Raw genomic sequence first — 18,402 nt, forward strand, 5'->3', positions numbered from 1 at the left:
GCGGGTGAAAGCAGAACTAGGGGGCATAGCCTCAAAATAAGGGGAAGTAGATTTAGGACTGAGTTTAGGAGGAATTTCTTCACCCAAAGGGTTGTGAATCTATGGAATTCCTTGCCCAGTGAAGCAGTTGAGGCTCCTTCATTAAATGTTTTTCAGGTAAAGATAGATAGTTTTTTGAAGAAAAAAGGGATAAAGGGTTATGGTGTTCGGGCCGGAAAGTGGAGCTGAGTCCACAAAAGATCAGCCATGATCTCGTTGAATGGTGGAGCAGGCTCGAGGGGCCAGATGGCCTACTCCTGCTCCTAGTTCTTATGTTCTTATGTTCTAATGCACCCCTCCCTGACGAGGTCAACGCATTCTATGCCCGCTTTGAGCAAGAGGTCAGCGAGAGCGAGCCCGCCACCCCAGAAGCCATGGATGAACTTGCATCTGAGATCACCACTGCAGATGTCAGAGCAGCCTTCTCAAAGGTCAATCCACGGACAGCCACTGGCCCGGATGGGGTGCCCAGACGAGCACTCAGGTCTTGCGCGGATCAGCTGGCGGGTGTATTTACAGACATCTTCAACCTCTCTTTACAACAATCTGAGGGCCCTATCTGCTTCAAGAAGACGACCATTATCCCTGAACCAAAAAAAAAGTCAAGCAGTGTGCCTTAATGGCAGCAGTGTGCCTTAATGGCAGCAGTGTGCCTTAATGACAATCGTCCAGTGGCTCTGACATCCATCATCATGAAGTGCTTCGAAAGGTTAGTCATGGCACGAATCAATTCCAGCCTCCCGGATGGCCTTGATCCACTACAGTTCGCCTACCGCTGCAACAGGTTCACGGCAGGTGCCATCTCCATGGCCCTGCACTCTACCCTGGAACACATAGATAACAAAGACACCCATGTTAGACTCCTACAGCTCAGCCTTCAACACCATCATTCCTACGAAACTCATCTCCAAACTCCGTTGCCTTGGCCTCGGCTCCTCCATCTGTAACTGGATCCTGAACTTTCTAACCCACAGGCCACAATCAGTAAGGAGAGGCAACAACACCTTCTCCACGATCATCCTCAACACCGGTCGGTGCCCAACAAGGCTGTGTCCTCAGCCCCCTACTATACTCCTTATACACCTATGACTGTGTGGCAAAATTCCCCTCCAACTCGATTTTCAAATTTGCGGATGAGACCACCGTAGAGGGTCAGATTTCAAACATGACGAGACAGAGTACAGGAATGAGATAGAGAATCTGGTAAACTGGTGCGACGACAATAATCTCTCCCTCAATGTCAATAAAACGAAGAAGATTGTCACCGACTTCAGGAAGCGTAGTAGAGAACAAGCCCCTGTCTACATCAATGGGAACGAAGTAGAAAGGGTCAAGAGCTTCAGGTTTTTAGGTGTCCAGATCACCAGCAACCTGTCCTGGTCCCCCCATGCCGACACTATAGTTAGGAAAGCCCACCAACGACTACTTTCTCATAAGACTGAGGAAATTTGGCATGTCAGCTACGACCTTCACCAACTTCTACAGATGCACCATAGAAAACATTCTTTCTGGTTGTATCACAGCTTGGTGTGGAGCCTGCTCTGCCCAAGACCACAGGAAACTACAAAAGGTCGTGAATGTATCCCAGTCCATCACGCAAACCAGCCTTCCATCCATTGACTCTATCTACAATTCCAGCTGCCTCAGAAAGGCAGCCAACATAATTAAGGACCCCACGCACCCGGACATCTTCCACCTTCTTCCGTCAGGAAATGATACCAAAGTTTGAGGTCACGTACCAACCAACTCAAGAACAGCTTCTTCCCTACTGCCATCAGACTTTTGAATGGACCTACCTCGTATTAAGTTGATCTTTTCTCTACACCTTGCTATAACTGTAACATTATATTCTGCAGTCTCTCCTTCCTTCCCTATGTACGGCGTGCATTGTTTGTACAGCATGCAAGAAACAATACTTTTCACTGTATACTAATACATATGACAATAATAAATCAAATCAAATGAAACACACAGACAGACAGTCTGGAAACTCCATAGACTTTGCATGTTGGCCCATCCTTGAACAATGCGATGTATAAATTCCATAGATGACCCTCCATATTTGTCCATGTGGACCTGTCCATAGTTATTTTGGAATTTGCTGGTTCTTGATAATGTCCTTTGTCCAAGTGGCAAAAGTGAAATGATTTGCAGCAGCCATCTTAACAGCTTGTTTGGGTCCAATTTTTATGACAAAGTTCTTAATATGACATGCCTGCACTGGGCATGATACAGAGCATTTCCAACATTTTTAATTCATGCAAATCAAAGAATCTTTCAAAGTTCAGATCACTACTTTGTTAATTTTAGGTGGAAAATATATGGGATAGTCCTCTTCTAACAAGAAGTTTCATAAACATGGCATTAAAAAACACATCCAAAAAAAACATGGAGTCAAGTCTCTGATGGATACTCAATTTTTTTTTGAGTAACATTATTCAACATTACTCACAAAAAATATGACTGGTTGCCTTGATCTGATATTTCTTAATTAATGTGCTTACCCCACATAAATCTAATTTTCATTGCAAGAACTGTGGACTGGGTAACTACTTTTCAGAAATAAAATGATATACACTTGGTAATTAAAATGCATGCTCAAAGGATATATGTGAAGGTATAAAAAACTATTGCATTAAATATATATTGCTCAAAGATCATAAATAAATTAGTTGTAAACACCAAATTGCTGCAGCTCTACATCAAGGATTTTTAGTCTATTGGGATTTTCAATTTTTTACAACAAAAATGGCATCAAACAAACAAAAGCAGAAACAAAGCTAAAGGTATCAAGGTACAGCACAAAACAAAAATCACTAATTGGTAAGAAAAAGACCGGATAAATCGGGGACAAAATTCCAGCAAGTTCCTTCCACCTATAAATGACCTGTCGGCACCTGAGCAGGATGCAGGCAACATTATAGGCCTACATTTCTACCACAGTTACAGAATGGAATGGCATGAAGAAAACAGTACTCCAGGAACCCCAGTGCTGAGGGAAAAGTGACTAACTCTTATAGCGCAATTTAAACTCTTTTCCAGATCCAAACCGGAACAGTCAGCCATCCTATAACTTTGATATGGCAAAATAACAAAGACAAAGAGAAGGAAGGGCACAACCAAACCTTACTATTTAGCCCAGTGTCTCCCAAAGAAGAGAGCAAGTGCAAGTGCCAAAAGCAAGAACCCTCAGCGGTCCCCCCTCATCCTCACCCAAATTCCTCAAGATGGATGACAGACCAAGCAATAGGAACTTAACCGTTCAGAGGCAGGCTTCCACCGAAGACAGTGCTCGCTCTGCTACAAGAACCTCGTTGTGAGCCACCCTCGTAAAGACGCCGTGTAACTTTTAAAACTGAACTTTAACCGAGCCAAGATTATCGGACAGATCTCCTTCATCGCAGGCAGCCATCATCCGGTGTGCGTCGTATCGTCACGGTGGGAAAGTTCTCAAAAGCAGCTGAACCAGCAAGGACCAGGACCCACCCCGCCTGCTGCCACTAATCAACGAGGATTAAAGCATATTGTCTCAGCTGAATAGTGCCGAAACACTGACTAACAAATATCGGCACAAAGTAAAAGCCATGCAAACCGAAAAAAAGACATAAAAGAGAGGATAAAAACAAAGATTGAAAGAAGAGCAGAGCCAGGGCTCGCAAACACGCAGCCCCTTCCACGCTCAAATCAAGTGATTCGCCTACATCAAGTTTAAGGCTTGGTTGGCACTTGCTGTGCAGGTACACAAATCCAATAAAAATTTGAATAAGATTCAGGTGCTGCTCAAACTATAATCTAGAAGCAAACAGCTATTTCAAGGGAAAAAAATAATTTTGTAGAAAAGGGAGAAAAAGTAGACAAATTAAATCTCGAAGGCAGCATGCCTATAAACCTATAAGAGGTGCTCCATTTTCAAACAAAAACAGAATTGAGAGAATATTTTGATTAACCTTATGAAAATACAAAACCAATCTAACAGAGCAAAATTTAAATTGATGTTCAAGAAATTGACGGGTTGGAGTACGCTTTTATCCCATCCCTTACAAGGTGTTAACGACCTGCTACATACTGGGTGAAGCGCAGCAGCTTGTCCAACCGACCATTAGTCACATGCGCTTGAATAATGAGTGTCAAATGTTATTTAACTGAGGGGACATCATAAACATTACTAATCTCATCCCCAATTTGAAACCACTCAATGGGATCACTGTAGAACCTTGGCCAATTCTGTCACTTCCCATTCATGAACACAGAAGCCAGCTGGAGCAACCCTACCAGCATTTGTTATGCTGAAATGCATTTTAATCATACTGACATATAAATTTACATGCACTTCTGAAATATGAAATCAAGTGATCACCCTAATGCATCATGGCCCTGTGACAAGTGCAATATGTGCATTGTACTGTATACTCTTCATTAAAATTCAGCCAAGAACTGTATATTGCCAAAGACAAAGAGGAAATTAAATTGGAAGAAAATGGTTTAGTCTACCACTCAAGTGAAACTCTTACCAGTCAAATCTTGTTGGAACATTTCATTGTGCCTTAAGTGTCAATTTTTATCATATAGAGATACATGGGAGATTGAAAATTCACATTTATAGATGTGCAGGTTGGGTGGATTGGCCATGATAAATTGCCCTTGGTGTCCAAAATTCTATGATTAACCTAGGACAAAAGTTCGGCATAACATCGTGGGCCGAAGGGCCTGTTCTGTGCTGTATTGCTCTATCTATATAGCGCTCTCAAATTCAGAGGGGGATGTGAGCAAGAACTTATTTTTACAAACGGAAGAAAGTTTTTACGCAACAAATGGTACTGACCTGGAACTCGCTGCCAATAAGGGTGGTGGAAGCAGATGCTTTCAAAAGGAAATTAGATGAGACTTGAAGGCAATGAACATGTGGGCCGGGTGGATAAGAATGAGTGAATATGGCTGATTGGTTTGATCTCCACAAATAAGTCAAATGGCCTCCTTCTGTGCCATACATGACTCTCTGCCTCTCTATCCAATGCACTTTACAACAAATTAATTACATTTGATGTGAAATCCTGCATTGATGTATAATGAGATGTGACAAAACAAACACCAGGAGTCCTCCCCCACCTCCACTTTGGTTTGTCGAATGCAATATTATGCACTCATGTGAGTGAGCAGATGGGTGATGGTTTAACATTTAATTTACAGAGTGGGACTTCTGACAATGCAGCACTCCCTCAGCACGGCACAAAAGGTCCCAACCTTAATTACATCCTCATGTTGGACATCAACGACAGCAAAAGACCTACCAATTGACCTGTGCAGAAAAACAGCAAATTACACTTCCGGCAAAATTTAGGGGTGTTATACCTGCGCTGTATCTAGGCAAGGTGAAACTGTTCAGACAAAAAAGCAAAACGTGTTCAAATTATTAAACAGTGTGAATAAAGTTTAAAATAAGTTCAAAAATCAAATTAGTCATGGAAAAATTAATCTAAAAATGTTTATGCTGGAAAATTATTCAGTTAATATGGGATAATTGCTCCACAGAATAATCTGGAAAGGTCACATAAATGGTCAGTTTGGCCAAGACAAAGTGGACAAAGTCAGAAATCAAGACAAACATAATCATTTCATGGAATTACAAGGTTGTTTTATTACTCAGCAAGTGAAACAGTCATGACTGAGAACCTAGTGGAGTGGTGCAGCGACAACAATCTTTCCCTCAATGCCAGCAAAACTAAAGAGCTGGTCATTGACTTCAGAAAGCAAAGTACTGTACACACCCTTGTCAGCATCAACGGGACCGAGATGGAGATGGTTAGCAGTTTCAAATTCCTCGGAGTACACATCTCCAAAAATCTGTCCTGGTCCACTCACGTCGACGCTACCACCAAGAAAGCACAACAACGCCTATACTTCCTCAGGAAACTAAGGAAATTCGGCATGTCCACATTAACCCTTACCAACTTTTACAGATGCACCATAGAAAGCATCCTATCTGGCTGCATCACAGCCTGGTATGGCAACCGCTCGGCCCAAGACCACAGGTCATGAGAGTCATGAACAGAGCCCACACATCACACGAACCTGCCAGCCATCTATTGACTCCATCTACACCTCCCGCTGCCTGGGGAAAGCGGGCAGCATAATCAAAGACCCCTCCCACCCGACCTACTCACTCTTCCAACTTCTTCCATCGGGCAGGAGATACAGAAGTCTGAGAACACACATGAACAGATTCAAAAACAGCTTTTTCCAAACTATTACCAGACTCCGAAATGACCCTCTTATGGACTGACCTGATTAACACTACACCCCTGTATGCTTCACCTGTTGCCAGTGTTATCTGTGTATCTTGTGTTGCCTTATTCTGGATTTTCGTTTATTTCCTTTTCTTTTCATGTACTCAATGATCCGCTCGCAGAAAAATACTTTTCACTGTACCTTGGTACACGTGCCAATAAACAACAAAGTCCAAAAAAATCCAATGCATGCAATGACTGACTGGCTTTAAATTTGTCATTGTCCAGGACATGAAGAAATGAAACTGTGTCCGACTGATTCTTACACGTCAGGATACTGAATTAGAACTTTCTTGGATAAGTTCTACGGTTACATCTCCAGAATGTGCTAAGTCTGAAGTGGAAATGTTCTCCTTACACATTTTAAAACAAACCTACATTTATATTGCATTTTTTGTGCAATGTTCTAAAATGCTTATTGTTGTAAAATTATAATGCAGCAGCAAATTTAAACCCAGGAAACTCCCAAACAAAGTGATAATGATAGTCTGTTGTTTTCCTAAAGTGATGGAGGGGTGAATACCAGACAGACGCTGGACAATGTCCATGCTTTTCTTCAATAAAGTATCATGGGGCATAACTGACACTATTTACTTTGAAAAATATTTTAACATTTTTCAATCTATTAAATAGAAAAGATAAACAAATGTACATGCATCAGCCAAACAGAAAAATAGAATGACCCCTCACAAAACCTAAATTGCCTCCCCCCGCCCCAACCCCCGCCTTAACAACAGTGACCAATTCCTTGAAATAAACACGAAACGGCTGCCATCTCCTGCAGAACCCCTCGATTGCTCCCCTCACGCTGTACTTCACTTTCTCCAGATGAAAGAAGTCCATCAGATCCTGCAGCCACACTAAGACACTGGCTGGAAATGGAGACCTCCACCTCAGCAGTACTCACCTCAAAGCAAACAGTGAGGCAAAGGCCAGGACATCAGCACCCGCGCCCGTCTGCAGCTCCAGCGAGTCTGGCATCCCAAACATGGCCACTAAAGGACAGAGCTCGCTCTTCAGAACTGCCGACAAGGTGCTGAACAACTCACAGGCCCAAAAATACACAAGCTTGGGACAAGATTAGAACATATGCGCTTGGTTAGCCAGACCTCCTGAACAGCACTCGCACCTGTCCTCCACCCCGAAAAAGCGACTCATCTGGAGTTTGTCATGTCTGCCCTAAAACAAACTTATGTTGGATCAAACCAAGCCTCCCGCATGAGGAGTTCACCCTGCGAAGGGCCTCACTCCACCCCTCATCATCCAATATAGGCCCCAATAAACTATCAAATTCGGCTGTGCCATGCCTCCTGATTGTCTATTCCTTTGAAGAATTGCCCCTCTCAATTCCGCCCATATAAAAGAATGACACCAGCTTGGTAGAACAGGTTTCAATGAACCTAGGTGTGAAAGGTTGGGGGAGGGGACCGATACTGGGCGAGATGTTTTCGAGAGGAAGTGGATGGGAGGATTCTGGGGGAGGGGGTGGGTGCTTGATGGTAACAAGGGGACGGGGCGGGCCAAGCACAGTGGGCAGGGCCTGGAATTATGAGGATGGTGGATACTGTGGGGGGGGGGGGGGGGGGGGGGGGGGGGGGGGGGGGGGGGGCTGAGAGACCCCCGGTTAGGATAGTTATGTGGAATGTGAGGAGTTTGTTGGAGGGAGGTTTTTCAGAGTCACCTCGGGGGTAATACTCGCGAATTTGGAACCCTGGAAGCATTTTTCGGGGTTCGAACCGGCTCAGGCGGCAGGCGTGTGCGGGGGCAGATTTTAGCCTTTGCCTCGCTGATTGCCCGGAGGTCAGCCTCTCCATCCTGTGACACAGCTTGGCGGTTTGGGGGGGAAAGAGAGAGAGAGAGAGACCTGCTCGAATTTCTTTGACTCTCGGGAAGATGAAGTATCAGCTAAAGGGGATGAAAGGTTTCACAATTCATGGGGGATGTTTATTATGCACTTCCCAGAATTGGTTGACATTGAACATGGGGGGGGGGGGGGGGGGGGGTGTTTTAAATAATAGAATGACACCAACTTCTCAATCCTCCCAGAAAAAGATTTCAGCAAGCAAAGCAGCAGACATGACAAAAAAAAATAGTGGCCCAATGTCGACCTTGATCATTTGGACCCTGCCAGCCAAGGACAGGCGAAGGTTATCCCACCTTTGCAAGTTGGTCTTAACTCAACTTACCAGACTAGTATAATTCAGTTTACGAAGTTGGGACCAACCTCAAGCCGCTCGGACCCCCAGATACGCAAAACTTGATCTGGCCAAGCGAAAATGAAGCATCCCCAGGTTGGTTCCCATCCCTCAGGAGTTCATTGGAAAACACGTCTCTTTTCCAGATTAAATTTATATCCCGAAAAGGAATCAAAATCCCCTATTAGTTCCATTCTATCACCCATAGTGGGTACCGGTTCCATCATATGAAGTAAAAGGTCATCAGCATACACAGACACCCTATGCTCCACCCCTCCCCTAATTATACCCTTACACTTAGTAGCACAGCGCTTAGCCCTGTTGCTTTACTGCGCCAGGGTCCCAGGTTCGATTTGCGGCTTGGGTCAATGTCTGTGCGGAGTCTGCATGTTCTCCCCGTGTTTGTCCTCCGGGTGCTCCGGTTTCCTCCCACGAGTCCCGAAAGATGTGCTGTTAGGTGAATTGGACATTCTGAATTCTCCCCAAGTGTACCCGAAAAGACGCCAGAGTGTGGTGACTAGGGGATTTTCACAGTAACTTCATTGCAGTGTTAATATAAACCTACTTGTGACGATAATAAAAATTATTACCCGAAGCCCACAGGCCGCAGCCACTCCCCCCCCCCCCCCCCTCATCCACATTCACTAGCGAAGACAGAACTGATAGTCTAGTAGCCCCTGCCAGATCTCAAAAAACAATAGCTCCCCTGCCTGCCTCCGCAGCGAAGGAATAATCAAAACCAAAGATCTTTCAATTCTCAATATCCCACCATGTGCCATGTATTATCCATATTGCTGCCTTCACCATTACCCCCCCCCCCCCCCCCCCATCCTTTCGCGAACAACATATACTTTGGTCACTCCCCATTCCCTCAAATAGAGAACAAGAAACGCCAGTTAACCGAAAATATACAGAATACGGAAACATTCCCAAGCAAAACCCTTCCCATCCACACACTGAAGTCCCATTTAAACCCTTCCAATTAAGTCACAGTTCCTGTTTCTTAACAGAAATCTCCGTCTCCTGCAAATGCATCAAAAAATGATCGAGTTATATGTAACTCTCGGGTACATTACTCCAAAACGCACTCCACTCAGAGAGCGCCAACTTCACCCTACTGAAGGCTGCACTCCTCTTCGCTAGGTCTGCCCCGATATACTGATAAATCCAGATGTTGCTTCCTTCCCATCTCCAGGTTCTCTCCCATTTCTGGACCAGCTCCTTCTTCTGGAAGCAATGGAAATGAACAATCACCACATGCGATGGCTTTTTTGCCCGAGGCTTCTGCCAGAGTCTTCGGCGGGCCCTATCCAGCTTCTCAAACATCTGGGAAAAATACTCTGTTGGCTTCTGACCCTCCATCCCCTCCTGCAGCCCCACGATCCTGAACTTCTGTCTCAACCTGTTCTCCAGGTCCTCGACCTTTGCCCTCAGGCTCATGTTTCTCTCCCTCACCAACAGCATCGGCTTCCAACGAGGCACTTTGGTCGTTATAAGATGACAAGAGGGCAGCACGGTAGCATTGTGGATAGCACAATTGCTTCACAGCTCCAGGGTCCCAGGTTCGATTCCGTCTTGGGTCACTGTCTGTGCGGAGTCTGCACATCCTCCCCGTGTGTGCGTGGGTTTCCTCCGGGTGCTCCGGTTTCCTCCCACAGCCCAAAGATGTGCAGGTTAGGTGGATTGGCCATGATAAATTGCCCTTAGTGTCCAGTCCAAAATTGCCCTTAGTGTTGGGTGGGGTTACTGGGTTGTGGGGATAGGGTGGAGGTGTTGACCTTGGGTAGGGTGCTCTTTCCAGGAGCCGGTGCAGACTCGATGGGCCGAGTGGCCTCCTTCTGCACTGTAAATTCTATGATCTATGATCTAAGATGTTCTCCAAACCTTTCAGCATCTCACCATGCTCTTTCACGGCCTGCCAAGTTTTTCCCCAATTGCTTCCGTATCGGGCTACGTGCGTCCTCAACAGACTTTGCAGGTCCACATCACCTCCCTGCCTTGTCTTTCAAAAAGCTTATTAAATTGTTTTCTCGAATTTGTGTGCCATTACCCCAGCCCGAATTTCCACTGTGACAGGAGCAGCCACACCCATGCAGGTCATCTCAGCCATCTTCCCTCCCAATGAGCTACGCACGCTCTCTCTTGCTCCATCGAGGAACTACCTCTCGTACCCTTCATTCCAGCAGCCTTTTACGTAACTTTCGACATCAGTGCCTCATACAATTAGATTAGTCGGGTTTGTCCACCAAATTCCCCCGGGATCGGGCAATAAAATACAAAAAATAAAGACCCTGGTGGGACCGATCTTATGTACGACCTTCTCCTACATTCTGCCACCCATTCTGCCTCACGGTAGCATGGTGGTTAGCATCAATGCTTCACAGCTCCAGGGTCCCAGGTTCGATTCCCGGCTGGGTCACTGTCTGTGTGGAGTCTGCACGTCCTCCCAGTGTGTGCGTGGGTTTCCTCCGGGTGCTCCGGTTTCCTCCCACAGTCCAAAGATGTGCGGGTTAGGTGGATTGGCCATGCTAAATTGCCCATAGTGTAAGGTTAATGGGGGGATTGTTGGGTTACGGGTATACGGGTTACGTGGGTTTAAGTAGGGTGATCATTGTTCGGCACAACATCGAGGGCCGAAGGGCCTGTTCTGTGGTGTACTGTTCTATGTTCTATAACTGATATTATTTGAGTATAAATCAGATCAAAATGCAAAAACAGTGACAAGGAGTGCTGTTTGGAATATGTAATAAACAGTGGAATTTATACAACATGTTCTGCTTGTGAGCACAATTCAAGGTTTGGCATAAATAATAGACAACCTTCTCCTTTTCCCAACATTTCCCTTTGGCTTGGGTCTCAGGTCAAGTGACAGCAGAACATTCCCTGGGTTGCCATCACTCAGAGAGGAGGGACAAAAAATGGCCCGGCCAACAAATGCTTTTAGAATGTAGGACTGAAGCATGCCTCCTCTTTTCTCACTACACTTACCTGATGACAGAGATAAGCAAACCGGAGGGATCTTTGCTCTTGCTGATGGCACTCCTGTACTTTCCTGCTTCACTCGCCATCTTTGTTGTGACTGACCTCCCGCGAGCGGGCGCGTGCGCTGATTGACAGTTGGAAGCCACGTCAATCACAGGGCTTCCAGCCAATCAGCGGCGGGAAAGGGCGGGACCTTTATCAAATGGGACCAGAAATATATATGCCTATATATTTATAACTCTACGGAGGAAACAAAACCATTTCGGCTGTTCAGTGTATGACGACGGCCTTTTTTCTTTCGCCTTTGAAAAAAAAATGGCAGGGCAAAGAACTACATTTCCCATCATTCCGGGACAGTTGACAACAACGGTAACTTTATTGAACAGAGGGAGGCATTTCTCTGGGCACGCTGGTGCCGGCCTGCCTTCCCCCGCGCGTGCGCGCACGCATCGCCGTCCTCCCCGCCCATCATCCAGGCGACCACTGGGCCAATCGGCGCCCCGATTCAACTGCATTGGCTGAGCCGGTGAGGCGATTGACCAATCGCGGTGGCCGTTGCTGTCAGGCGGGTTGCGGAGAGGCGTGATGGAGTGGACCGGCGGCGGCGGCGGCCTGTGACTGGGTTTCCTTACTGCGGACAGTAACTCCGGCGCCTCCTGAAGTTTTCCCCGGCTGGGATAATTATATTTTTTTTCCCCCTTCTCTGTATTTTCTGTTTCACTTGTTTTGAAATTAATGCTGGTGAGATGGGGGGTAGTGGGAGTACCAAACGCGTGTCCTTCGAAGCTGATGAAAATGATCAGATCACTGTGGTGAAGGGCATCAGGGTGAGTGTGGCACTGTGAACCAACTGGACCAATGCAAGTCTTGGCACTTTCTCATTCGCACTAACCTGCTCCTGTGGCTACGTTCTTGAAGTCCCAGGCCCTAAGTAAACTATCACTCTCATCGTGGAGCTGAACTTTTCCACCACTTTGCCAGTTTTCAGTGTTCAAATTGAGGCCTCTGTTTGAGCTGAGAACTTTTAAACGACTTTGCAATCCGTTGTTACTGGAAGTACATTGCTGAACGTATTTATTCAGTTGTAAGTGAGTTAAGCAATCGAGGACTTATATGACCCTCATAGAGTTTTTGATAGTTATGGTTTGTGTATTTTTTTAAAAAGGCCTCCTCCCCTCTGACCTGTTTCGGTATTATTAACATAGAACAGTACAGCACAGAACAGGCCCTTCGGCCCTCGATGTTGTGCCGAGCAATGATCACCCTACTCAAACCCACATATCTACCCTATACCCGTAACCCAACAACCCCTCTTTCTCCCCCCCCCCCCCCCCCCCCCCCCCCCCCCTCCAAACCTTAGGACTTTGTTTTTGGAGAATGGGAAAGCAGTATGTTCATTCATAGAATCATAGAACTTACAGTGCAGAAGGAGGCCATTTGGCCCATCGAGTCTACACCAGACCTTGGAAAGAGCACCCTACCCAAGCCCACACCACCCTATCCCCGTAACCCTAACTAACCTTTTTGGCCAAATTTATGATAGCCAATCCACCTATCCTGCACAGCTTTCAGGACTTGTGGGAGGAAACCGGAGTACCCGGAAGAAGCCCACGCAGACACTGGAAGAACATGCAGACTCCGCACAGACAGTGACCCAAGCCGGGAATCGAACCTGGAACCCTGGAGCTGTGAAGCAACAGTGCTAACCACTGTGCCACTAGGCCGCAGCTTTTCTTTTAGCTTTAGTGCTAATAAAGTTCAAACTCCTTGATAATGTGCCACATTTCTGATGTTGAAGTATGAGAGAACCTGAAAAGCAAGGTTTGCGTTACCATGGTGTCATTCATGACTTTGGAATATCTTGAAGTACACAACCGCCCGTTAGGTGCTTCCATAAACTGTGAGTGATAATCGAGTAGCGCTGGCAATCGATATGTGCACAGCATACTCTCCCAAATAATGCTATAAATAAATTGATAATCTGCTGCAGTGATGAGTGGTGAAGGATATGTTTTTTTGCTAAATACCCTGCTCCGTTTTGAAACAGCATCATGGAACTTTTATGCTCACCTGACGGAACAAGTGGTTTGATGTCTCATCCAGAAGACAGCAACTCTGACGATGCAGCATCCCCTTAATACTGCATTGCAATTTTTGCCTTGATTTTGTGGCCAAGTCTCTGGAGTGGGGCTCGTAGAATGATGCAACACATTTCACCCATTATGCTTGAGCTCGGCCTTTGAAAGGGCAACCCAATTAAACCCATTGCCCTGCCCTTTCCCCATGGCCCTCAAAATTCTTCCTCTTTTGAAAGTTATTGGTGAATGTATTTCCACTATTCAGGCGGTGCATTCCAGATCATGACTCATTGTCTTTTTAAAAGATGTTCTCATCTTTGGTTCTTTTGGCAGTTACCTTAAATTCGTATCCCCTGATAACTCTCACTTGAGAAACCCAAGGCTTATGAGATGGTTTTTAAAATAGTCATTCATTTACTGTTTTGCTTGGGGAGAATTGTAGAACTGGAAAAGAATGTTGATAAGATGATCAGGGTTGAGTGATTATGGAAGGTTTGGAGACATATCTAAAATCTAACTCGGCGAGACAGGCCACTGAGAATGAAGAAAACTGGATGAGGGGCATAAAGGGCACAAGTGAGCCTTGGCTTAGTGGTATCATCTTGTCTGAGTCATAGGTTCATAGATTGAAAGTTCCACTGCATACACATAATTTAGCCTGACATTTCATGCCAAAGAACTGTTCGTTTGGATGCGGCCAACAGCTTATGGTTGCCCTCAGCTAAAAGGTTCCATTTGAAGAGCAGCAGACGTGTTCCTCCAGTGTCCTGACTAACGTTTATCCCTCAACCAACACCATTAAAGCAAATTAGTTGGTCATTTTTCTGATTGTAGGGTCACAGTATGCTACTTTTGTCAACTTGACAGCTCTGCAAAAGTGCTTCATTGGCTGTGAATGTTTCTCCGGCATCCTCAGGGCATGAAAGACACTGTGTAAATAACTTCATTCTTTAATAGAAAGAAAGAACTTAGATTTTTTCAATGCTTTTCACAGCCTCAGGATGCTCCAAAGCACTATACTGCCAGTGGAGTACCTTTCATAACATAGAAAATGCAGAAACCAAACTGAGCACAAGGTGCATGAACAGCAATAAGATAATGACCAAATAATTGTTTTTTAAGGATGCTGGTTGAGGGATAATTATTGGTGAGGGCACTGGGGAGAACTCCAATACACTTATTTGATATAGTGCCATGAGATCCCTTGTATTATATTAATCTTTATTGTCACAAGTAGGTTTACATTAATACTACAATGAAGTTACTGAAAATCCACCTGGCGTCCACATTGGTGTGCAGGCTGGACTTCAGTTTGACATCTCATCTATAAGACAGCACCTCCAACAGTGCAGTGCTCCTCAGCACTGTACTGAATGATCAGGCTCGGTTGTGTGATCAAGTCTGAGGAATTGGACTTGAACCGTCAACTTTCAGTTGAAGATGTCACCAGTGAGCCAAAGCTGAAGTTCAAAGTGGCACTTAGGAAGAGATTGTTGGATGAATCAGAGATTCAGCTGCATTAAGAAATGGCTGTTTGAAAAAAAAACATTTTCAACTGTGTATTCAGCAGAAGGAAGGAACAAGAGGGGAAAATTAAAAGTGTCAGGGCAGCTCAGTTAACAAAAGAAAAATGAAGAGCAAAAGGGAGTTTCCAATAACAGACATCCTGTTCGGTCATAAAGGTAAGGGTAAAGCGAATGGAATGGTGATTTAAACCAGAAAATGCACAATACTTAAGTCGGGCAGTATCTGTGGAGAAAAACAGGGTTAATATGTCAAATCAGTGATCCCTCATTAGAATGGTGATTTGTCTACTGCAAAGTAAAGTTGTGCATATTGTGAACAGGATGTATAAATAATTTGTGGAGACCATGTGAAAATTCATGACATGGAAAGGGAACAGAGATCGGCTCAAAGGCAGGTTGTGTCATATTTCTATGATTGAAATACAGGGACTTTGGGCTTTTACTCATTCAGGGCCAGTGACTTGTGACTAAGTGATTAAGTCCAATTCTGTTTATATTGCATGGGATATTTCCTGGCGCATTACAGATTGCATTCCATAATTCCATCAATTTTTAATAACCCACAAATCAATGTTGTTTTTAAAAAAAGACTTTGCAGATAGAATTAAGGAACCAAATGAAAAACAGCTGACTGGAATGTTGTCAGTTTTGGTCACAAAATCCATTTAAAAACATTGGTTGCAATGCAGACAAGATCTACCTGTGACCCAAGATGTCACTTGTATGAGCAATGAGGAAAGATTGGAGAATTTCAACATGAAATTACCCTAACTGATGAATTATTACATACTCAGCATTGTTCTTGTCTCTTAAGAGCAAAATAAAAAGGAGCAGTATTGTTCAATCAACCCCTCGTACCTACTCCACCATTCAACATGATCGTGGCTGACCGTCACCTCAACTCCACTTGGCTGACTGCTCCCCATATCTATTGGATCCCAGAGATTAAAAATCTCTTGATTTTGAGTTTGCATTCACTGAACAATGAAGCATCTATCGCCCTTTTAGGTAGGCAATTCCAGAAATTTACAACGCTTTGAATGAGAAAATTTTCATTGTCTTTACCTATCTTCCATGGGGTGGCCACAATATTGGAAATCACCTTTTATCTACAATCATTTTTGTGGATTTATTTTTGCAGCTGTATGCCCTTCATGCACCCCCACCCCTCAAAATCTCCCTGTTTGTCTACACTGGACCTGACACTGAAACATGCAATCTTGCCTCCACTAATTCTGTGGCCAAACATGTCCTGAAGTGAGACGAGAACCCAGAACCTTCCGGCTCCATGTCAGGAGCACTACTAACTGCACCATGTGGGCTCCGAGGAAGACATGTTTTCTCAACTTGCTCAGACATAAGTGATCACTTATCCTGCGACTATGCTCAGTTCTGGATTCCGGGCAACACGGTGGCCTCACGGCGCCGAGGTCCCAGGTTCGATCCCGGCTCTCCGTCACTGTCCGTGTGGAGTTTGCACATTCTTCCCGTGTTTGCGTGGGTTTCGCCCCCAGAACCCAAAAATGTGCATGGGAGGTGGATTGGCCACGCTAAATTGCCCCTTAATTTTGTTAAGATCAAACCTCATTGTCCTAAACCCCAGCGATTATAGGTCCAATTTACTCAGCCTCTCAGCAGAGGAAAACCCTCTCAACCAAAGACCAAATTTGGTGAACCTTCACTGTGTTGGCCCACTGCAATGTCCTGTAGCGTACAACTGGATCAAGACTTCTTTATCCTTGTCATCTCATTCCCTTGCAATAAAGGCCAACATGCTATTTGCCTGCTTGCTGTACCTGCATGCTAACTTTGTGTTTGTTATGCAAGTATGCCCAAGTCTCAAGAAACATGAAAAAATGTCATGCCCTTCAAAAATTATTCTACTTTTCTATTTCTACCAAAGTAAATAACTTCACACTTCTCCGCATTATAATGCAGTTGCCACTCGCTTAAAACTCATTTGTCTGTAATATCCTGTCCTATTTGCAGCAGAACCTCCCAGGGGTACGTCGGCACGAGCAGTCACCTACATACCCTGATGAACCTTATCCAACAACCGACATGATGAAAGTGGTCAATATTCACCTCGAGGATGAACAAGGCCTTTTTGTGTCCTCCTTCCAGCTTACATTCCCATCTAACGTTCTATTGTAAGCAAACCTGGATACATTACTCCTAGTGATTTAGTAATGTTGTTCAAGTTATTAATACAGATTGTAAATAGCTGAGGGCCCATCACTGCTCTTTGCAGCACCAACTAGCTTCACCTGCCAACTTAAAAATGCTTTATTTAGCCAGATTCTTTGCTTATTGTCCATTAAATAATCCTCTGTACATGTTACTATATTATCCCAATTCCATGAACCCTCATCTTGCACATTAATCTTTTGTGTGGCACGTCATTGTATGCCTTTTGGAAATCCAAATATACGATATCTATCCATTTACCGACCATACTAATCACATTCTCGAACAAATCTTGAAAAGAATTGTCTTTTTCCTTTTTATATTATCACACTGGCTCTCGGTGCACCATTGAGACTTACTTAAAAATGAGTCCAGTATTTCCCAACTAATAATTTAACTGGCCTATAATTTCTTTCACCTTTCTTGAATAATGGAGTTACACCAATGACTTTACGATCTGCTGGGACCATTTCAAAATCTTGGGAATTCTGCAAAGTCAACTGCTAGTGCTGCAAATAGTCCTTTTCGAACCCTTGGATGTAGGTCGCCGCTTTTTGTCCCTTAAATTTTCACCAATACCTTTTCTCTGCTGAAATGTAATTATCTTGTGTTTCTCGCTCTTATTTGCCCTTTGTTTATCCTATACTCTGAAAGTAAATTGTGCCTTTTTTCCCATGCATCCTGACCAACCTGCTGTGTCATATAATGTGGGAAAGTGTAAAAAGTTGTTCTCTTGTCAGGAAGAGTAAAAAAGCTGAGGATAACTTAAATGGAAAATGGCTGCAGAATGCTGAGGTGCAGAGGGATTTAGGTGTTCTTGTGCACGAGTCACAAAATGTTAGTGCAGCGTGCAGTCAAGAAGACTAATAATAATCTTTATTATTGTCACAAGTAGGCTTACATTAACACTGCAATGAAGTTACTATGAAAATCCCCTCGTCGCCACACTCTGGTGCCTGTTCGGGTACACAGACGGAGAATTCAAAATGTCTAAATCTGCTGACAGCACGCCTTTCGGGACTTGTGTGAGGAAACCGGAGCACCCGGAGGAAACCCACGCAGACACTGGGAATCGAACCCGGGTCCCTGGCGCTGTGAAGCAACAGTGCTA

General features: G+C 44.6%; 2 protein-coding genes across 4 annotated transcripts in view; one reads left to right on the plus strand and one right to left on the minus strand.

Moving 5' to 3' along the window:
- Nucleotides 1-11,637, minus strand: part of exoc4 (exocyst complex component 4) — a 574,741-nt gene extending 563,104 nt beyond the window's left edge. For both annotated transcript variants that reach the window (XM_038811812.1, XM_038811811.1), the window contains exon 1: nt 11,507-11,637. In XM_038811812.1, coding sequence (XP_038667740.1) covers nt 11,507-11,586 — 80 coding nt within the window. In that variant the 5' untranslated portion in view covers nt 11,587-11,637. The remainder of the gene's footprint in view (nt 1-11,506) is intronic.
- Nucleotides 11,638-12,060: 423 nt separating this feature from the next.
- Nucleotides 12,061-18,402, plus strand: part of chchd3a (coiled-coil-helix-coiled-coil-helix domain containing 3a) — a 320,225-nt gene continuing 313,883 nt past the window's right edge. Inside the window, exon 1 of one of the 2 annotated variants that reach the window (XM_038811813.1) lies at nt 12,061-12,327. In XM_038811813.1, the coding sequence (XP_038667741.1) occupies nt 12,247-12,327 (81 nt within the window). In that variant the 5' untranslated portion in view covers nt 12,061-12,246. The remainder of the gene's footprint in view (nt 12,328-18,402) is intronic. The other variant, XM_038811814.1, reaches the window with a different exon arrangement.

This window comes from Scyliorhinus canicula, chromosome 11 (genome assembly GCF_902713615.1).
Source record: "Scyliorhinus canicula chromosome 11, sScyCan1.1, whole genome shotgun sequence".
NCBI classification, from domain to species: Eukaryota; Metazoa; Chordata; class Chondrichthyes; order Carcharhiniformes; family Scyliorhinidae; genus Scyliorhinus; species Scyliorhinus canicula.